This window comes from Mauremys reevesii, linkage group 9 (assembly GCF_016161935.1).
Source record: "Mauremys reevesii isolate NIE-2019 linkage group 9, ASM1616193v1, whole genome shotgun sequence".
NCBI classification, from domain to species: Eukaryota; Metazoa; Chordata; order Testudines; family Geoemydidae; genus Mauremys; species Mauremys reevesii.
The window spans coordinates 67611842-67631369 of NC_052631.1; the positions used below are offsets into that span (position 1 = coordinate 67611842).

At 37.6% G+C, this 19528-nt stretch overlaps 1 protein-coding gene across 8 annotated transcripts in view; it reads right to left on the reverse strand.

Annotated features, from left to right (window-relative positions):
* DIAPH2 (diaphanous related formin 2) overlaps nucleotides 1–19528 on the reverse strand; it is an 827558-nt gene that overhangs the window by 117037 nt on the left and 690993 nt on the right. For 4 of the 8 annotated variants that reach the window (XM_039487845.1, XM_039487842.1, XM_039487841.1 and 1 more), the window contains one exon: nucleotides 2330–2517. The exons of 1 other annotated variant lie outside the window; for it this stretch is intronic. In XM_039487845.1, the coding sequence (XP_039343779.1) occupies nucleotides 2423–2517 (95 nt within the window). In that variant the 3' untranslated portion in view covers nucleotides 2330–2422. Of the gene's footprint in view, nucleotides 1–2328; nucleotides 2518–19528 lie in introns of those variants that run through there. 3 more of the 8 variants (XM_039487836.1, XM_039487834.1, XM_039487840.1) reach the window with 1 other exon arrangement.

The window sequence follows — 19528 nt, forward strand, 5'->3', positions numbered from 1 at the left end:
TAAAATGACTTAGTGACTCCAAGAACTCTACCCTTTAGCAAGCAACACGTGCAGTTTACAGTCAGTTGACCGAGGGAATGTAAGGGTGGAGAAGGAGGTGGCACAGAAGAAAACATGACACCTTACATGTGATCTAGGCCCCATCATCTGTTGTAGTGTCAAATATTTGTATATAATTTGTGATTTATAGACTGGCACATGCTAGCAGATATTTCACCATTTAACTGATGGGAACTTTTGCCATACTAATGGAAAAGCAGTGCTCTGCCAGGCATCCAATGTTAATCAGTATGGCAATGCATATTTGAGAAATTCTTATAATGGTTTTACTTTATTGTACCATCAGTTTTGTCATAAGGAAAAATATCTTCCAGTTCCAATATGAGATAGTTTCTGTGGTTTTGGTGGGTAAAACCCCAGGACTAACAAACAATTATTTTAACCATCAAACAAAATGGACTACATAGTGAAAATAAATATAGAAAAATGGTAAATGTTTACTTTACTACCATACTATGTAGCAGTACTGCAGTTACCATAAAGAAGAAAAATTTTCAGGGAAACTGAGTTAGATTCCACAGAATCATTATTCTCTTCATACTGAATATATCCTCTTCTGTATCTTCTCTGCTTTCAAATCATAGTTTTAGTAAAAAAAACAACCTACAAATAACTGTACCAGTCGGAATAAGAATCCATCTAAAATCAGTTGTCGTCATGACCAAAACTTCAGATGATCTCAGCATGAAAGCACAGAATCACACTTTTAAAGTATGTTGAGAATTTGTCAATTCCAGACAGCTACAGGACACTGATAGCTTGTGATTATATGTTTCACAAAAGCAAACGGAAAACTAAAATATTAATTTCATGTTGCTGCTCCTGACAGAAATGAGATAGTTGTGGACACTCCAATCTTATGGCTTCCAAATACTATTTGTCATCAGTAATGGACACTTGCATCAGAATAACAGCATAAAAATCGCTACGGAAATAGCATTAGTGCACCAATCAAGTCTCATTTCCTAGAAACACACAACTATATGTGAAATTAGTTTATATTTTAACAAAAGAGATACTACTTTTTCAGTCCACTTATGACTAAGATATTTGACGAATCAATCTATCAAAAAATATAAGGTTATCGCTATGATTTTTTCCCAAGGTCTGCTTACATATAGAAAAGTTACTGTTTGAAGCTTCTGAAGCTGCGAGCATCCTCAGCCAAAAGGATTTCATCACTCCCATTATTTGCTGTAGTAGTAAAGCTTAGCCACAAATCAAACACTAAGCCATTTGGTTTTTATCATATTTGTCTGGCTCAGGGTTGCACTGAAAAAGCCAGAAAAGAACCCAAGGGAAAATTTCTATCCTGACTTACTCCTTGTGCAATCCAAAAACCATACAAAGAGGCCTCTTGACTTTTAGGGTATTGCAAGGGGTGAAAATCTTTGCAGAATTAGACCCACTAATTGTAATATTGGTTTGCATCCAGGCTTTATTAGTAAATCGGGTAAACTTTTTGTAAACTGGTATGATTGCAAAGGGTCATGAATGAAATGCAATCCTCCCACGAAAAACTCAGCGAAGTGTCTTAGTAACGTTTGATTGTTTTATTGTTTGTGGGTTGTGTTGTTTTCATTTAAGCATATTATGGTGCAGAAGCTGAGAATTATGTCAACTATTTATATTGCCAATAATGGTCCTCTAAGTGCAAAACACATTAACCATGAGCCAGGGGGACAAAAAAAGCAAGAAGATCGGCAAACATTTCACAATGTAAATCGTGTTAAAAAAGGAAAATGTCATCTTGCCTAAAAATTCCTGTCTTTTTGTTGCTTAATCTTAACATTGCTATGTTGCTCCTTCACCACATTCTTTTTACTTCAGGGGGAAAAAAGTGAGTTGACTTGAACTCACACATGCACTACTTCCAACATCTGCCCCAATACTCTCATCTTAAACTCTAAAATGGAGGCATGGGGTTAAATTCTTACTTGACTACAGTGAAGTACCAGGCACACAAAATAATTATTATTCAAAAAGTAGATTAGGATATTTGTCACGTACACTGCATATAGCCGCTTCAATAATTTTATTTAATATCTTAGCATTACTACCATTGAGATTGATATAAGAAATGAGCACTGGCTGTAAACATGTTTATTCCTTTCATAAGAGCAGCACTACATGATTAAAAAAGAAAAAAAGGATTTCACTTTTGTTTGCAAGACAAATTTCTTTGACAAAAAGTAACAGTGAAGCCTTTTATTTCTGAAAGGTCTGGCCATGCCATTATGCCATTAGGTGCCATTAGGATGCATTAGCTGTAGGTTTTCAAAATTATTTATAAACATCTCCCCATATTTGGCCCTGCCTTTAAAAGAAAATGAGCACAACTTCCTTTACTTTATACCGTGCTTCATGAACACACTGTTACTCTGTAAATTCTTCTGTCATCCTTTCTGTTTTCATGTGTAGCAACTGCAGAGAAAATGCAGAAAGGGCAGCACAGTCCTACCAAAACAAACAAACAAACAAACACAAACAAACAAACAAAAACAAGAACAGATTATGTTCACACGAGAGATAGGAAGCCATAAAAATGTGAACACCAAGAGACAGAAAAGGAGGCAGGGTTAAAAAAAAAAAGTAGGATCGTGCTGCAGAGCCAAATCCTGATCCTACTGGGCAGCACAGGCCCTTCCACCCCATTTTCAAGGTAACACACAAATCCATGAATCCTGACAGTGCTCCACCCAATTGGTGAGTGTGCAATGCATATGTGCACACTTACCTCTTGCATTATGTCCATGGTTCTTGCCATTAGGGAACTCAAAAAGGGAAGACCTCAAGACAGTTATGGCTCTCTGAAGTCCTACCTGGCTATGACATAACTGGGTAAAGAGAGAGAATGGTCCAGCCTAAAAATTATCCTTGGTTGACTTCTCTCAAATAAAACAGGAGTACTTGTGGCTACAGCTCACTTCTTCGGATGCTCACGAAAGCTCATGCTTAAATAAATTTGTTAGTCTTTAAGGTGCCACAAGTACTCCTGTTTTTTTTGCGGATACAGACTAACACGGCTGCTACTCTGAATTCTCTCAAATAGTCATTCAGTTAGCTATTGCAGTTGGGTCCACCAGCCTCTCTCCCCTTTGACCACAACATTGCCATCACGAGGTCAAAGGAGACACAAACCACAACCAACTACACAAGAAGAAATATTATAAGAAACAAAACAACATTCAGAGGAAGCCACCACTTGACTTTTCTCTTTTGTCTGCAGGAGCCCTGTGGGGGGGTTACCTAAGCCCTAGGCTACAGCAACTACTTCTGCCTCAGAGAAAGACAGAAAAAGTTAGGTTTCATGAAAAACTGCCCAGGGATGTGGAAGCTTATTTACCCCAATAAGCTCTAACACTTCTCAGAACTGACAGGCCTATCACAAAGCTGTCATAAACCGAAGCAAGCATTTTACATGCACATTACTATCACATAACCTCCTACACTCATGTATTGTTTGGATTAAGCCAAATTAATTAGCTCAATTTTTTCCCAATGGTGAACTAATTCTACCTGATTTTGTAAGTCAAAAACACAAGCAGAAGCACCACTGAGAGGTTCCTTGTAAGCTCTTTTTCTTTTAAATACTGTATTGACAGTTAAAGTGATGCCATATTTAAGAATGTTGGTGCTCTATATACAATACAACCTTTTTCTGGAAAAGGAGAGACACTGTTCTTTCCCCATGGAAATGTTGGTGGCACTATCAATAGTCTGAATGTATCCCTGGGTAACAGAAAATGACAATTCTATCGTGTTTCAGTCTCACAACATTTTTCTTTTCAGATATTTCTGTATCTACAAATGCAGTTTAAATTAATCTACGAGTACTGTAGACACATATCCCTAGTTATGCTGCTCTCATCATACATCATTCCTCTCCAAGCATGAAAAAGGAAATTAACCTGCAGATATCACTTCAGTATTCTTAATAAAACTAAATAAAGCAGCAAACTGCTTTATACTTCACAATTTATTTGCTAGAACCACCAGCAATGCAACACCCTCCCACTTCTTCTACAGCCTGTAAGTCAAACAGAATACAATTTGCAGCATGAACAAAAGAACTGCCTCAGTGAAACTTCTAGGATCAGTTGTTGTGTCCTGTCCCCAGTGTATTAATCCATAGCACTGATTGTCTGGTGGATTCAGCAGATCTCTGGGAGCCAACACACTTGGATTCTACTCCTAACTCTGCCAATGATTCACTGACCAATTGTATGACCATGGGTAGATCACAAAGCACTTGGATTTCTAGATAGGCTGGGAACGTGCAGCTACTTTTGATTTCAATAGGAGCTGCAGGTACTAGGCTCTTCTGAAACCCAGGCCCTTAAAGAAACTAATGTACAAAGAAGTTATCTGTAAAATGGAGGAGGAATAAACAGTTCTGTAAAGCACTTTGAGATCTTTGGATAAAAAGACCTATGATCTACACTTAAAATGCTGAAGTGATACAGTGGTGGAGCTGTAGCTATGCTGATATAGCACTGCTGTTGTAGCACTTCAGTGTAGACACTCACTACAGGGACAGATGGGGCTCCCCTATCACTATTGTAGTTAATCCACCCCCATGAGAGATGGTAGCTAGGTCAAAGGAAGAATTCTTCTGTTGACCTGGCACTGTCTACACCAGGCGGTTAGGTTGACAAGCTACATCTCTCAAGGGTGTGGATTTTTCACACCCCTAAGACACTTAGCTATGCTGATGTAAGTTTTCATAAAAACAGACTAATAGCATCTTCATCCTTGCCCAGTCTATCAGCTTTACCACTACCTGTCTTCACAAGAATTTTCAGTGTTTTACTCTAAACTGCTGTCATCAACAATGCTACATCATTCCCTCAGAAGTAAGAGGTTTAAAATGCATCAGACCTATTGTAATTTAAAAATAGGCACCTGGAGAAGGTAGGGGACTTGGGCAAAGGTTCTCCACAAAAAAGGGTATAAAATATATGGAATAAGTTACTGTGGAAAGAGGTTGTAATAAAGACTATACATGAGTTCAAGACACCTTGCTTTATTTTGAAAGAATTGGGGATTTTAAGAATAATGGTAAAAGAAAGAAAAAAGGCAGGACTATTGGGGTGGATTGTTTAATCATATAATTCCTATAGTGTTTTTTTTTCCTGTTCCCTCTAGCCACAACTTTTCCATTGCTAACAGAGACTTCACATCATCTTTTTTCTCTTTCGAATGTGAAGTGCTCCGAAGTGTGTCCTTCATGTGCCTTCTTACTTTTGGACATCTTGAGTCAGATGCTCAACTTGCCTAAATTGTCATAGATAAACTGAATTCAACGGAGCTATGACAATTTCAATGCATGCAGCTAAGTATCTTCCCGCTCATGTGATGACATAGCTTCAGTCTTGACAATCAGATATGCAGATGACATAATATACACTATATTCCTTTGTTTCACACTCTGAATTCTCTACCACCACCAGTTTCCTGCTGCTCATTGGTACAACCTAAATTTCTACTAAAATCATCCCTGTGTTGGTAAAAAATCCTTCTTGTTTCATGTTTCTGACTCATTCTCTAACTCAATATGCTTTAACACAACCATCCATCTGTAAATCTGCCTATCATCTGCATGACATTACCACAATTCATCCCTACCCTTAGACACCACGTCTACAAAAGTACTTATTCACGCCTTAATTACTTCCCATCAGCTATTGCAAATCCCCTTTCTGATCTTCCTAAATCCCTTCTCTCTAAATCTCAGGTCAGTCAGACTTTGGGCCCACACTGCTCATTTGATCCAGGAAGTAGGACCAGAACACTTATTTTCTATAACCTTTACTGACTTTCTATCAAGCTATGTATCTTGTGTTCCGGGTTTTTGAAACTCACATGGATTCTTGTTCTACTCTTAGGCCTGGTCTACACTAGGCGTTTAAATCGGTTTTAGGAGCGTAAAACCGATTTAACGCCACAACCGTCCACACTAGGAGGCACCTTATATCGATTTTAATGGCTCTTTAAACCGGTTTCTGTACTCCTCCCTAACGAGAGGAGTAACGCCAGTATCGGTATTAACATATCGGATTAGGGTTAGTGTGGACGCTGATCGACGGTATTGGCCTCCGGGAGCTATCCCACAGTGCACCAGTGACCGCTCTGGACCGCAATCTGAACTCGGATGCAGTGGTCAGGTAAACAGGAAAAGCCCCGCGAACTTTTGAATATTTCCTGTTTGCCCAGCGTGGAGCTCCGATCAGCACGGGTGGCGATGCAGTCCGAAATCAAAATAAAGAGCTCCGCATGGACCATGCGGATGTGATCGCTGTAAGGGCAGGCAAATCCGTTCTATCAGCGCTCCGTTACAGAAGATGAAATTCAGAATCCTTTTTAAAAAATCTCCAGACAGACGCCAGAGCAGGGACTCAGCGCACTGCAGCGTGACAAGCGTAACGGAAAGCCAAAGAATCAAATGGATGCTCATGGACTGGAGGACTGAAGCTATCCCACAGTTCCTGCAGCCTCCGAAAATTATTTGCATTCTTGGCTGAGCTCCAAATGCTTCTAGGGTCAAACACAGTGTCCGCAGGTCAGGGCATAGCTTGGCAATCTACTCACCCACCCCCACCCACCCCAGAAGCGAAAGGTAAAACAATCCTCTGACTCTTTTACATGTCACCCTATCTTTACTGAATGCTGCAGATAGATGCGATAGTGCAGCACTCAACACCAACATCCTTGCTCCCACGCCATGGGCGCTGGTGGTACAATATGATGGAAATCCATCCTCATCATCAGCATCAGCTGATCGTGCAAAAGCTGGAAATCCATCCTCATGATCAGCCTCAGCTGATGGTACAAAAGGACTGGAAACCGTCCTCGTCCTCAGCCTATTGGCCCTAAATTTTTCTGGTGGATGGATGGTGCAATATGGCTGGTAACCATCCTCATCATAGCAACAGGGGGCTGAGCTCCATCAGCCCCCACCCTTCATGTGTAAAGAAAAGATTCAGTTGTCCCTGGACTAGCAGTGGGATGCTGGGCTTCTCTCCTACACACTGCTTAATGTCCTGTCTGGACTATCATAGCAGCTGGAGGCTGCCTTCCACTCATTTCTCACTAACAAGTCAGTGTGTCTTATTCCTGCATTCTTTATTAATTCATCACACAAGTGGGGACAATGCTACGGTAGCCAAGAAAGGCTGGGGAAGAACGGAATCAACAGGTGGGGTTGTTACAGGAGCACCCCCTGTGAATAGCATACAGATAATTTCTGCAGGCTCTGACACAGAGCAGCTGTGCTCTCTGGTTCTATGATACGGTGGTTCTCTAGCACACTTGCCTATATTAGGCAGCACTGATTCTATTTTTAGATACCAAAACGGAGGTATTGACTCAGGGAGTCATTCCCAATTTTTGCTTTGCGCCCTGGCTGATCGGCCAGGGGCACTTATGACAGCAGCTAATGGTACAAAACGATGGAAGGTGCAATATGGCTAGTAACCAATCTTGGCTTTTGCGCCTGGCTGATTGGCCAGGGCACTAGCAGCAAATGGTACAAAGGACTGGTAGCCATGATCATCCTCAGTTCCAATTTATGGAAGGGTTTGGATGATGCAATATGGCTAGTAACCATCTCTGCTGTCATGCAAAAGCAAAAGCATGCTTCTGTGTAGCGCTGCTGAATCGCCTCTGTGAGCGGCATCTAGTACACATACGGTGAGAGTCACAAACGGCAAAACAAGCTCCATGATTGCCATGCTATGGCATCTGCCAGGGCAATCCAGGGGAAAAAGGCGCGAAATGCTTGTCTGCCGTTGCTTTCCCAGACGAAGGAGTGACTGACGACATTTACCCAGAACCACCCGCGACAATGATTTTTGCCCCATCAGGCACTGGGATCTCAACCCGGAAGTTCCAAGGGGCGGGGGAGGCTGCGGGAACTATGGGATAGCTAGGGAATAGCTACCCACAGTGCAACGCTCCAGAAATCGACGCTAGCCACGGACCATGGACGCACACCACCGATTTAATGTGCTTAGTATGGCCGCGCTCCACCCGATTTTATAAAATCTGTTTTACAAAACCGGTTTATGCAAATTCGGAATAATCCCGTAGTGTAGACGTACCCTCACTCTCTTAAATTCACTGCCGTACCCAACTCTCATACTCATGGCTTCCGAACTCTTTTCATTGTGTGGATATTTGAGTTGTTCTCTCTCTTGAACTGCCTCTCATTTATTTATTTTTAATACTCCTTTCCTCAAATCAAATGAATAACTATCTTCTCCTCATATGTTATTGCATCCTTACATTCTCCCTTCATTGTAGCTTCTGAGTCTGTAATAATACTTGCATTTTTACCATTATTAAAGTTCATGTCTTTGACTCTAGTCCACCTTCTTGCAGTTTTTTCTTTTCTACTTGCATGATAATCACTGCCCAAAATCTAATTTTGAAGACCCTTCTCTGTATGTTTCATTCTCTTCTGTGAAGTGTTTTATGGACACTTCATAAGAAGAATTTAATATAAAAATGTTATATAGTATCTATACTGCAGACAATATTTTTCAAGTCATGAGGAAGGAGTGAATCAGCCATTTATTCAGGTAATATAAAAGCAATAATAAATTTAACATTTCTACAAATTAACACCACTCAGGTTTATTATTGTAATCAAACTTAATAGACATTTGTCCTGCTGATCGCTAAACTTTTAGGATGACATTTATTGTCTTTATGCAATATGCTTAAATCTCACAAGATGACATTTGAACAGTGTGAATCAATCGTATTTTATGGATGTTATTTTTTCCTATGACTTAAAAATATCTTTATCCTACCAATAATTAACTTGGAAGAAAATAAAAAGAGAATCATAACATACTGTTGCCCACTTAAATGTGAATGAAAGCGTTCCGAGCCATATATTCTGAAACTGGCCATAAGGCCAAGCATCTTTTATTAAAAACAAACACTAAAGCTGAACTGCTAATTTGGAAGACACCTGAGAAAATTATCTTTATATTGTGTTTATAATTCAGAGATAAGATCAGCTGCCCTTCCCTTAGCTCTACATACAGATTCACAGGACAGTGGCATGGTGGCTAGCTGGTACTTGTTTGCCAGAGGTTTCTCTAGATGGATGCCAATGGATACTTCTCTCTCCTGACCAATCATAGCCTGGGTTTGCATTGGACTGTGCCAACGGACATTCCCTTTGGCTCTAAGGAGCCCTCTTAGGGAGCTGCTCCCTGCTTAGGCTGGTAAGGAACAATGGACCATTCACACACACTACCTGTAGCAAGGATTTTCCATCCACACATCCATACCGCTGGAGTGTGGTTCAGGGCTATTGTCTGTCCTTATCCTCAGGGTATCATATTGGCATTCAGTTGCTGAATGTATGCTGTTGTTACATTGACTAAGCATTGCATTTTCTTTTCTGTTTCAGTCTAAGTAGAATCTCATTCAGGTTTCCATGTCTCAGAGTATTATGTCAAAACTGTGCGGGTAGACATTCTTTGCAGGAATAAACACATTTGGCTGCTTAGGCTGACATGATAGGTAGGGAGAGGTACGATCTCCAAGAATTGTGAGATTCAATGTGTGGTTGGGACAGATACACTTTCTGGCAGAGACTGCCTGGAAGTGTGTCAGAGGTTCCCCTAACCCTCTCGGGAGGTGTGTGTGGGGGGTGGATATAGTGTGGCTTGTGGTCTAATGTGCATGTCTAGGCCTGGGTAGGCTGAACAGTATGATAGCTGTGTAGCAGTTTTGATCTTAGGATCTGCAAGTTAGGCTGTGCAGCTATGAGCAACACTTTGCTGCAAAGACTATGTCCCTACTCGTCCTTCATTACTTTACATTTTTTATGTTTATTAAAAAAGTCATGGCCATTGTGCCATAAACAGTTCCTTAGTTTATGCACAATTTTTTGGGGATCTCCTGGGCAATGCATGTTGCCACTGCAGAAAAGCAAAAATATTGCAGAAAGGGAATTTTTCAAGCAGCAAGTTTGGTGGTGGGGGTTTAAACCCAGTTCAAGATAACTCAGTTTTTGGTTATTAACAAACATGTCAGCTCCAAAATGTGATTTGATATCTATGCTAAATCTGTATATCCTTCATTTGTGCATACAAAAATCAGTATCTGAATGTATAAAAATCATTTCTACAGGGATGTGTTTTCTGTTAACACAATGGATGTGCATGCTAACTTTGTATGTACAATTTAGACACCAACCTTTCACACTTTTGCCCTTAAAATCTAGTGAACATTCCTCATCAGGACAGCACAGCACAGCTTTCAGTTGCACTGAGATGCCAAAAATTTAAAAGCATGGTGTACTTGCCATAAAACCACACCATACTAATTTGCAGCTAGTGTTTGTATTATTCTTTGTGAGAGACAGGTTGCCACACCCATTTCTGAGTCTCATAAAAGCTTAGTTTTCAGTTCTAAAAACTTATTTCACCACACGTGCCATGTAAATAGGCTTTTGGAATTGAAAACAAAGCTTTAGAAGCTTCAGAATTGGCTGTGGCAACTCAGACCATGAAAACAGCCGGATTGTGTAGCTTTCTTAGGAACCTGAAAAATCATATGCTTAGTTCCAAAGGGCTTCTAAATATAAGAGCACTAATAGTCAGTTCTGATACCAGAAATAATTAGCATGGTACCCTAGACTTACCCTATATGTATGAGGCATTGTAAGCAATTATGTTACATAAGATGTTTTGCAGATACCAAAACATTGTACCGTACAGTTCTTACATTACTTGTGTATCATGTTTATCATGAATGTACGTTATATATTTACTTCAAAAGGACATATACTAGTATATCTGTAGGTTGTAACAGGATAACTTATAACTTTGGTTCTTAAGGAAGTAAGAGAATAAATATAGTGCAGATATTTAAACTTTCTAAATATGCTTATAAATGTATTCAGATACTTTGCAGTATAATATTACCGATAATATTTTCAGACTGTATTTTTTATCATATATACTAATAAAGGCAGGTAGCTCTTTTTTCCACTATTTATAAATCTGGTAATTAATACTTGAACTTTGGGTTAATTACGTAAACTCAGAAGTAATTTCTAACAAACATTTATCCTTAGCACCATATTTTTGAATGACATTATTCAGAAAGGATAAATCTCCATTGCATATTTTCATTTATACAGATTCAGGTATTACCCTTTAGCTTGCATTAAAAGAATCTGAAGGAAATTAACACAAATTTAATTTAAAGCAGTATGCAAGTGTACAAGCAACACAACAATATACATAAAGTTTTGAGTTAATAGTGCCATATATTGTTATGCCTGTCAATTACAGCACACAAACATTGGCCTTTTTTTTTTAATCAGAGAAAGATGATGATATTACACACTGTTGGGAAAATACTTCTTGCAAAGATATGATCTATTCATATCTGGATTGTCTGGTATTTTGTGAATCAGTTGCAATAGGATCTGAAGGTAACATAAAAAACAAATAGCATTCTTCAGTGGAAGATAATCAATACAGTTATGCCTACATACAATGAGACCCAGGTAAGGACACAGTGCTTTTCCTAATTCACACACTTCTGCTTTTTGTATATTTGCCTGTATTCGTATTCCTAAATACTCCAAGTTATTAAATGTTTCATAGATATGTAACTCCCACGGATTATAATGGAAGTTCTTAGCTAAAACCCCGGGCAGTCTGGTTTAGGAAGCTTAGCGGTTAACATTGCTTTAGTATTTTTTGTATTTTTAAATTCTCTTCTCCTTGTGAATGACATTCATCCCATATGCAAAGTAACATATCTACATGCTGTATCCATTGTTTACATGCTAATATACTAGGATATATTATTTAGTTGTATTACTTTAACTACCAAAATCATAAATTAAAATGCAGATACGGTAAAAACAGATTATACAACAAATACCTGTTTTTAAATTGCCTTGGGACTGTTTATGGAGCTCTCTGGACTAAAGCAACTACTAAAACTAGATCTGAATGCCATTATAAATTGTCATTTCTTATATAACCCATATTTATATTTATCAATAAAAGCAGACTGTAAGCTTGCAATAATGCCTTGGTGGAGAAAGCAGGACAAATTTATTATCTGTGATCCCTTCTTTATCTTTTGCCATTACATTTGGGATAACTCTGAAGTACTTAAATTATATGAATAAGTCTCATTAGTCCATGACTCTTCTATTATAAGCAAAAATCCTCCATCTAAAAATGAGATAAGAAAAATGCTTCTACATATTGTTAAAAAATAAGCAAATTACAGAGATATTGTCAGTGGAGTATAACAAAATCAAAGGATACTAATGCCTCAGAACTATAGGATCTCTAAGATGAAGACCAGATATTTGTTGAAAGTAACATTGAGACATTTATTTTCAAAGCATGGGAGGCATTTAATTGTAGGTCTGTTGCAATAATTTTTTGGTCTTATATGCAAAGCACAGGTGATGTCATTCTGTTTGATTAACAAGGCAGCAAAATGACTCCACAACACTATTATGGATAGGTTTAGTTTCTGGTTGTCAAAAAAGCATCTAGCACACTTTGAGAGCTATATAAATAATGATAAACATTCTTACTAGCTCAGATAACAAACATGTATATCAGAAATCAATTTACTCATAAAAGTACCATTTGCAATGCATTCTTCTAAATAGATTGGCTTCTAGCTGTCTGAAGTTTTATTTTAATGTGTTTAAACAAATAAGAGCAATCATCAAGGAAACCTAACTGTCTTACATGATTTTATTTGGTATAATAGAAAGATAAATGTGAAAGTCATGTGTTAATTCTAACCTTCAGGATGTTCCTCATCAAAAGTTTCAAATTCCAGTAAAATATAATTTCTGTTCTTTTCTGGGTTGCAGAATTCTGATGGATTCAGCCATAATGCGTAGATCTGAGTAATTTTTTAAAAGCGTGCATTGAATTTTTTCTTTTAATTAAAAAGTGTCTTTATGTAATCTGAAAATTATCTAAAGCCATTAAAAAGCAGTAATATTCTACGGTCTCAGTTTCATTTTATCCTATTGAAGTTTAACACGTGGTGGCAGCTTTCCAGGTAGCTTGCATAAAAGATTCAAATTAGGTGTCAAAGTTGAATAAGGCAGGTTTGTTTTAATTTTCTCTCTCATGCACACTGCTAAAATGGAAATGGTAATGACAATATAACAAGTTTCTTCAAATAAATCAAGTTCACAAGACAATTCTTAAATTATGCCTAGTGTGCATCTCATTGATGTGCTGCAAGCTGACATGATATTGATGTATGGTATTCAAAAATGATCCAAAAGTTGCATTTCAGCACAGACTGCAGTACATATTCTATTAATATATTCCACACTCAGATCTAAAGCACAAAGAGCATACATGTACCTTAAAGCTGTAACTCCCCTGCAGTGAGAAAGTGGAAAAATGATGGCACGTAATGCCGTTGTAGCTGCAATATTTCTGAACTAGGACACTCAGAAAAGGGCACTAGCTATTAACGTTTCTGGAAACTTTAAGTTTAATTCCACAGAAAAGATTTAGCTGCTTAGTGGTAAGAAAAAACCCAGATAGAACAGTTAGGTCTGCAAAGAAATTTGCTTTAACAAATATTAGAGGGAAAATATTTCAGAATCAGATTTCTCTACTAATCTCATATCCCGAGGCTATTCCCTTTTTCAGTTTTAGCATGTCAGGACATTGGTAAAGTTGTAAAAGAGCAAGAATATTTTTCTAAAAGGAAACAATACTACATAGAAAATATGCAATTGTTAATGTTTAGAGTATAGCCTCTTAAGACAAGAAACCTAGTGAAGGTACAAGATCTGCAGTTAAATCCTGCAGTCATGTACAATAATAAAACAAGCTTAAGAAGATACAGCATGCAGTGTGTGTGTCATTAATTATTGTGCATTTGAAAAATCAATGCATCAATGAATATGTAGGAACGCAATGAAATGCAGTGTTTTTTATTTTCACAATCTGATGAGGAAGAGATTTTATTGAAACAGTGTTAAATTATAATGTATTATATTAAAAGCTACCTGTACATTTGCAAGGTTTACAAAATGGGAGACAAGGAAAAAGAACATAGTTTCATACACAAAACTAGATGAACTTTTCCAAATCCATAATTTACTTGCCTGTGGATTTCACCGAGACACATTTATCTAGGTATATATAAATGCACACAGAAAAAGAGATAAATATTTCTATAGCAAATATATCTCCACTCAGGGTTGCTATCACAGAGGAAATAAATAGTGCTATTTTTCAACTTTTAAAATAAATGTTTCTACAGTGAATTTCTCTCACAATAGAATAAAATTACACTAATGGTTAAAAGGATCATTAAGAAAATGATTCCCATACTGGGCTAAAACCTGAAGTCTTCATTCAGGCATAACTCCAAAATGAGATTTGGCTGTTGTCAAAACTCCTGGCAACAGCTTTGTTAAAAAAAATCTTTCGTCCCAAAGCCAAAAAACCCCCCAACCAAACAAAACAAAAACAAACAAACAAACAAAAAAACACCTTGGAGTTTTTCACTGTGGCTATCTGAATGGACAAAAGCCTGAATGAATTATCTCAATGAAAGGTGCTATTTCTTTTTCTGTCACTTTTGAACTATTACTACCCTGTTTGGTATATTCTTCTGGAGAAGTTACAATGCTAACTGGCACGGTGCAATAAGATTTTACACCACCGCCAAACCCAGTCAACAGTTCTGGTTTTGCAATACTTGTCCTTTGTTCAAAATACCAGCCCTGCCCACAGATTAAAAACACCATCAGGCAAGAAAAAAACCCATTTCTGTCCAGTGGAAAATATCTGTACTTCACAGGCCTTACACATTTGGGTCCAAGAAAAAGTAAAATAAAAACTTCATAGACACTAGAGGTCTTTGCATCTTTCAAGGGCAAGATTTCCAATCTGTTGAATCTTGCAATGCTGAACACTTGTAATAAGCCCTTAACTCATCCGATTTAGAAATGGATTACAACTAAAATGGAGTCTGGAGCCACAAAACCTATAGAGACCTCCTAACATATTTTCCATCTACCATAACCAAAACATCAACATCAAAATCCATTCATCTTTCTTAGAATCCATATCTAGGGTGTCTGGGTCCTAGCATTACAAAATTGTTTAAAAGAAAAAAAAGATAAATCTTTCATTTTCATCAATACTGCCATTTCCTATCTATACTCTAGGGTAGCCAGGAGGTCTTGGGAAGTCCCTGGGCGAAGATGCTAGATGGCATAAGGTGTGATTAGTTAGTGGAGTCTTGTTTGTGATTTGCAGCATCAATGAAGAATCTTATTTTTACCCATGACAGTCATAATTACTACTTCTCTATCATGAAGGACATTACATACTCCAAATGTAAAGTCATTGTAGCCCACTCTTAAAATGCCCCACTTCCCTTACTAAAGCAGTTTAGTATGCTTCACAAACAAGTACACTGGGTCTTGTATTGTATCCCGACCCCACTCATCCCCAAATATAACCACGTTTCCCGATCCTCGAAAGCAAACACATTTATACGTATATTGTAAAATTTTCATATCAAAACTATAAATTAATTTTAAAACATACATTATTGGGTTACTTTTGCAAGGGCTTCCTCAATTGCACCACCATTATTTGCATGTGTAAACCCCTTCCTTGACATGATCAAGAAGCATAACTTCTTTCTCTTTCCACTTTCTCTTCTTTGATGCTGAATTTGTGGTATGTATCATATGTTTATGATGATAATTCCATCTGCGGGCCAAATACAGATGCAATACCCCTTTCTGCATTACCAGCTATTAACATAGCACAAACAATAAGAGCCTTTTTCTATAAACCAGAAAAAAAACCAACAGTTTCACTTTCCTTTATCATTGTAAAGCTTACTTTTAAAACTCAAGCATGCACTCTTTCCTCTTTTATGAACACTTAAAACTTTCATCATCAGTATCTCCAACTCCAGATTGTACGTCTCAGATTTAAGGTTAAATACTAGATAGCCAATACGTGGTTCTACAAGGTGGAAAGGCAGAACAAAGAGCCTTCTTTGCCCTGTTCCTACGCTCCCCCAAGCACAAGGACTAGCATATCTGTGAATGGGAAAGAGGAAGGGATATATCCTCTTCTTAAACCCCAGCTAACTCCAACAAAGAACTGTGGGAGTCATTGTATCCCCATGGAGCATAATGCCTTTAGGAGTAACCCCTGAGATGGGGTGGGTCCACATTGATCTTTGTGTCTTAACTTAAGTTCTTTTGGAATTTACAGTACACTTTAGTACTCAACTAAGCTGCTGTTATTAGTTAGGCATACTTCCCCATTCCTGTTATGAAAGTTCTTTGTTCTTGTTAGTGAGCCCATTTTGATCCTTTCACAGTTCTTTCAAAGACCAAAAAGAAGGAAAACATTACCATTGGTGGTGTTTAGTAGTAAAATTGTTTTTTGCATGTTAGCAGCCACCATCGATAATTTGCCTCTTCAGAAGTTGTTCTTTTGATAAATGATATTTTTACTAATCAAGCTGATCAGAATATCAGTACCATCATGTTACGGTTTGCGCCTCTATCTTAGATCTTCTTGATAAAACTATAAGAAGCAAATACACCAAAAGGAAGATCCACTTTTTATGTGCAGACTAGCGATTGCAGCTATTATCTCTCTTTCTCATGTTGTTTTCATTTTCATTATGAATTGGTTTTGGCAACAGACTTATGATATGAGACTTCATTGAGCTAGAGAACACATGCATGAAAAAGAAAATGTGTGAAATGACCATATTGCTGGAGTATTTTGATCATGTTGTTGAGTTTGCTTGTTATCATGTACTTAAGGGAAATATACTACAATTGCAACAGTAACAACTTACAACCTCTCTCTTTCACTTGTTTTTTGTTAAGAATTATGTTATTTGCAGTCAGAATAGCTCAAGATGCAGCAGTGAAATGAAACCTATGTCCAATGTTGCCAGAAAACAGAAAGAAATGTAACATTAATGTTTCTCTCTCTTATTTGCTTTTGATTAAGGATGGATGACTGCTACCAAGACCACTTGAAGATGAAGTCCTTGCCCTAACTTTCAAAACAACAGCAAAAATATATTTCTCCTTTCTTCTTTTCTTTGTGTTAAGGATAGATGCTGACTTTCTGGAAGCACTGCAGCAAGTTGTGAATAATGTATGAACTGAAAAATTCCTGCTTACTGCACACAGAGAGTACAGACAGCTAGCTATATGCTACACGCTAGCCAAACACAACCAAACAGCCCAGCAAGCTAAGAAATCCCAAGAACTACCCTACTTCTCCCACAGGAAATTAAAACAAAAAAAAATGTTTTTTTTTGTTTCCTCCCACTAAAACCCCAGAGGCACTCACTTAGCTCCAGTCTAAAGAAGATCCTCACTCATTAAAACTCCAAGCCCACCAACATAAAAATCCATCCAGAATACTAAAAAGGAAACTAAATAACATTCTCTTTAGAAGTTTATAGTGAGTTTTAAAAGTTTGTAAAATTTTCCCATCTAGCCCCCATCTAGATATTGGTTGTAACTTTAAGTCTCAAAGACACATCTACAAGCGTCTTCCAGCTGTGTGAATATATTGGAGAGTTATGTGACAGAGAGGGAGTGGCTTCCAAGGCAAATGAGATGGTGTTTAAATCACTGTTTCAATTAGGTATTCAAATATTAGATGGTGGCTAGAGTTTGTCATCTACGATCTGAACTACTTTAAGGGGTAGTCCACGTTTTGACATCTCTATCTTACTTGTTTTTAATTTAAACATATTTGTGGTTTGATGGTACTGTGATACAACATGATGATACAATGCAAAGATGTTGTGATGCAACATGTTTGTTTTTATATTCGTCCAGTAAAAGTGCTTATTATTAAATTGTTTATTGAGTTACTGCCCAACGACCCATATAATGACAAGGGTCCAGTTGTGCTGGGTCCTGGAAAACAAAGAAAACGACTTTATTCCTTGCCCCAACAAGCTTACAAACAAATGAAAACAGACAAGCGAAGAACAAAAAGGATACATTTTACAAGCCAAGGATACAAAAGAGTCCTTCAATAATTTTATTATTTTTTCATTTGTAAAATAGTTTCTCCTTATTTGGTGGCACTGTACTTACTCAAAAGCTCCCCATAAGAACAGTTATGCCCATTTTTAGTTTTAACTAATATTGACATGCAGACCAGTGTTACTGTAAAGACAGAAGCACAACTGTTCCACATAACTCTCAAGGAACTAATCTGTGCTGGAGCAATTAAAAAAAAACTAGTTTGTGAATTTCATAAGGTCCTTAATAGTTTCTGATCATTGACACCTCCAAGCCTAATATAGTTCAGCTTTTTGTTGACTACACTTGAGAGACCCCTTCCTTTTCATACTACAAATGGACAACTTGATCTAAATGATCAAAAGTGACTAATGATTTAGGGTGCCTTCATTTTTGGATGCCAATTTTACACAGCTTCATATGGCCTGGTTTTTAGAGGGCCTGTAGTGCTCCTGAGAAACCACGCCCCTGCAAGGGATTTCAAATTGGATAGGCTCCCTAAAAAACGGAGTCACGCAGAATCACTAATCATCTTCTAAAATGTAGGTCTTAAAGCCTATTATTGAAAGATTCATAAAGTTCAAGGCCAGAAAGGACCATTGGAACCATCTAGTCTGACCTCCTGTATACTACAGGCCACAGAATTTACCCAAAATAATTCCTAGAGCACACTTTTTAATTTTTCAAGGCTGGCTCAGTTTAACACAGCATGAAATTAAAGGTGGCAATAGCTCAACAATAAATGGATTTAAAAGAGAATTTTAAAGACAGAGTTGATTTGAACAAATAACTATTTGTGGATATGGACTGTATCCATGCAGCCTACATTACTCACGAATTATGAGTCACCTCCACAAGATGAAATGCTATAGTCCAGGATAGTTACGTCCTACTATATTTCTTATACATGCAAATGATGTATGTATAAAAATGAATGTAAAATGTCAAAACTAATTATTTTCTAATCAAGCTGAAATTTTTTTTGGCTCAGAAGAGACTAAGATTAACATGGATTATAAAATTCTGTTGAACCTTCTTATTGATTCTGGGCAGAAGAGCCATCAAATGTTCTAAGAATGTCAGTCACGTGGTTATTCACCATATTTCTGGCATATATACAAGGATTAGTACATCCGTGCCATTACTGTTAAACTGTAGGTTTGTCAGAGGGGAATACTGGCTTGTTGTCATATAGTATGTCTGAATTTCTGTCATGAAAATAGGCATCACAAGCGGAAGTTTCTTGCAGAATAGTCTTTCCTTAGGCTAATCTTTACACCATTTCCTATATCAAAGCTCAGCCTGCTAAATTCATGCTTTCACAACAGTCAAATGGAATTAACCCTGTATCTTGCTGTCCTGCAGAGATCATCGCTGACGAAATATGCA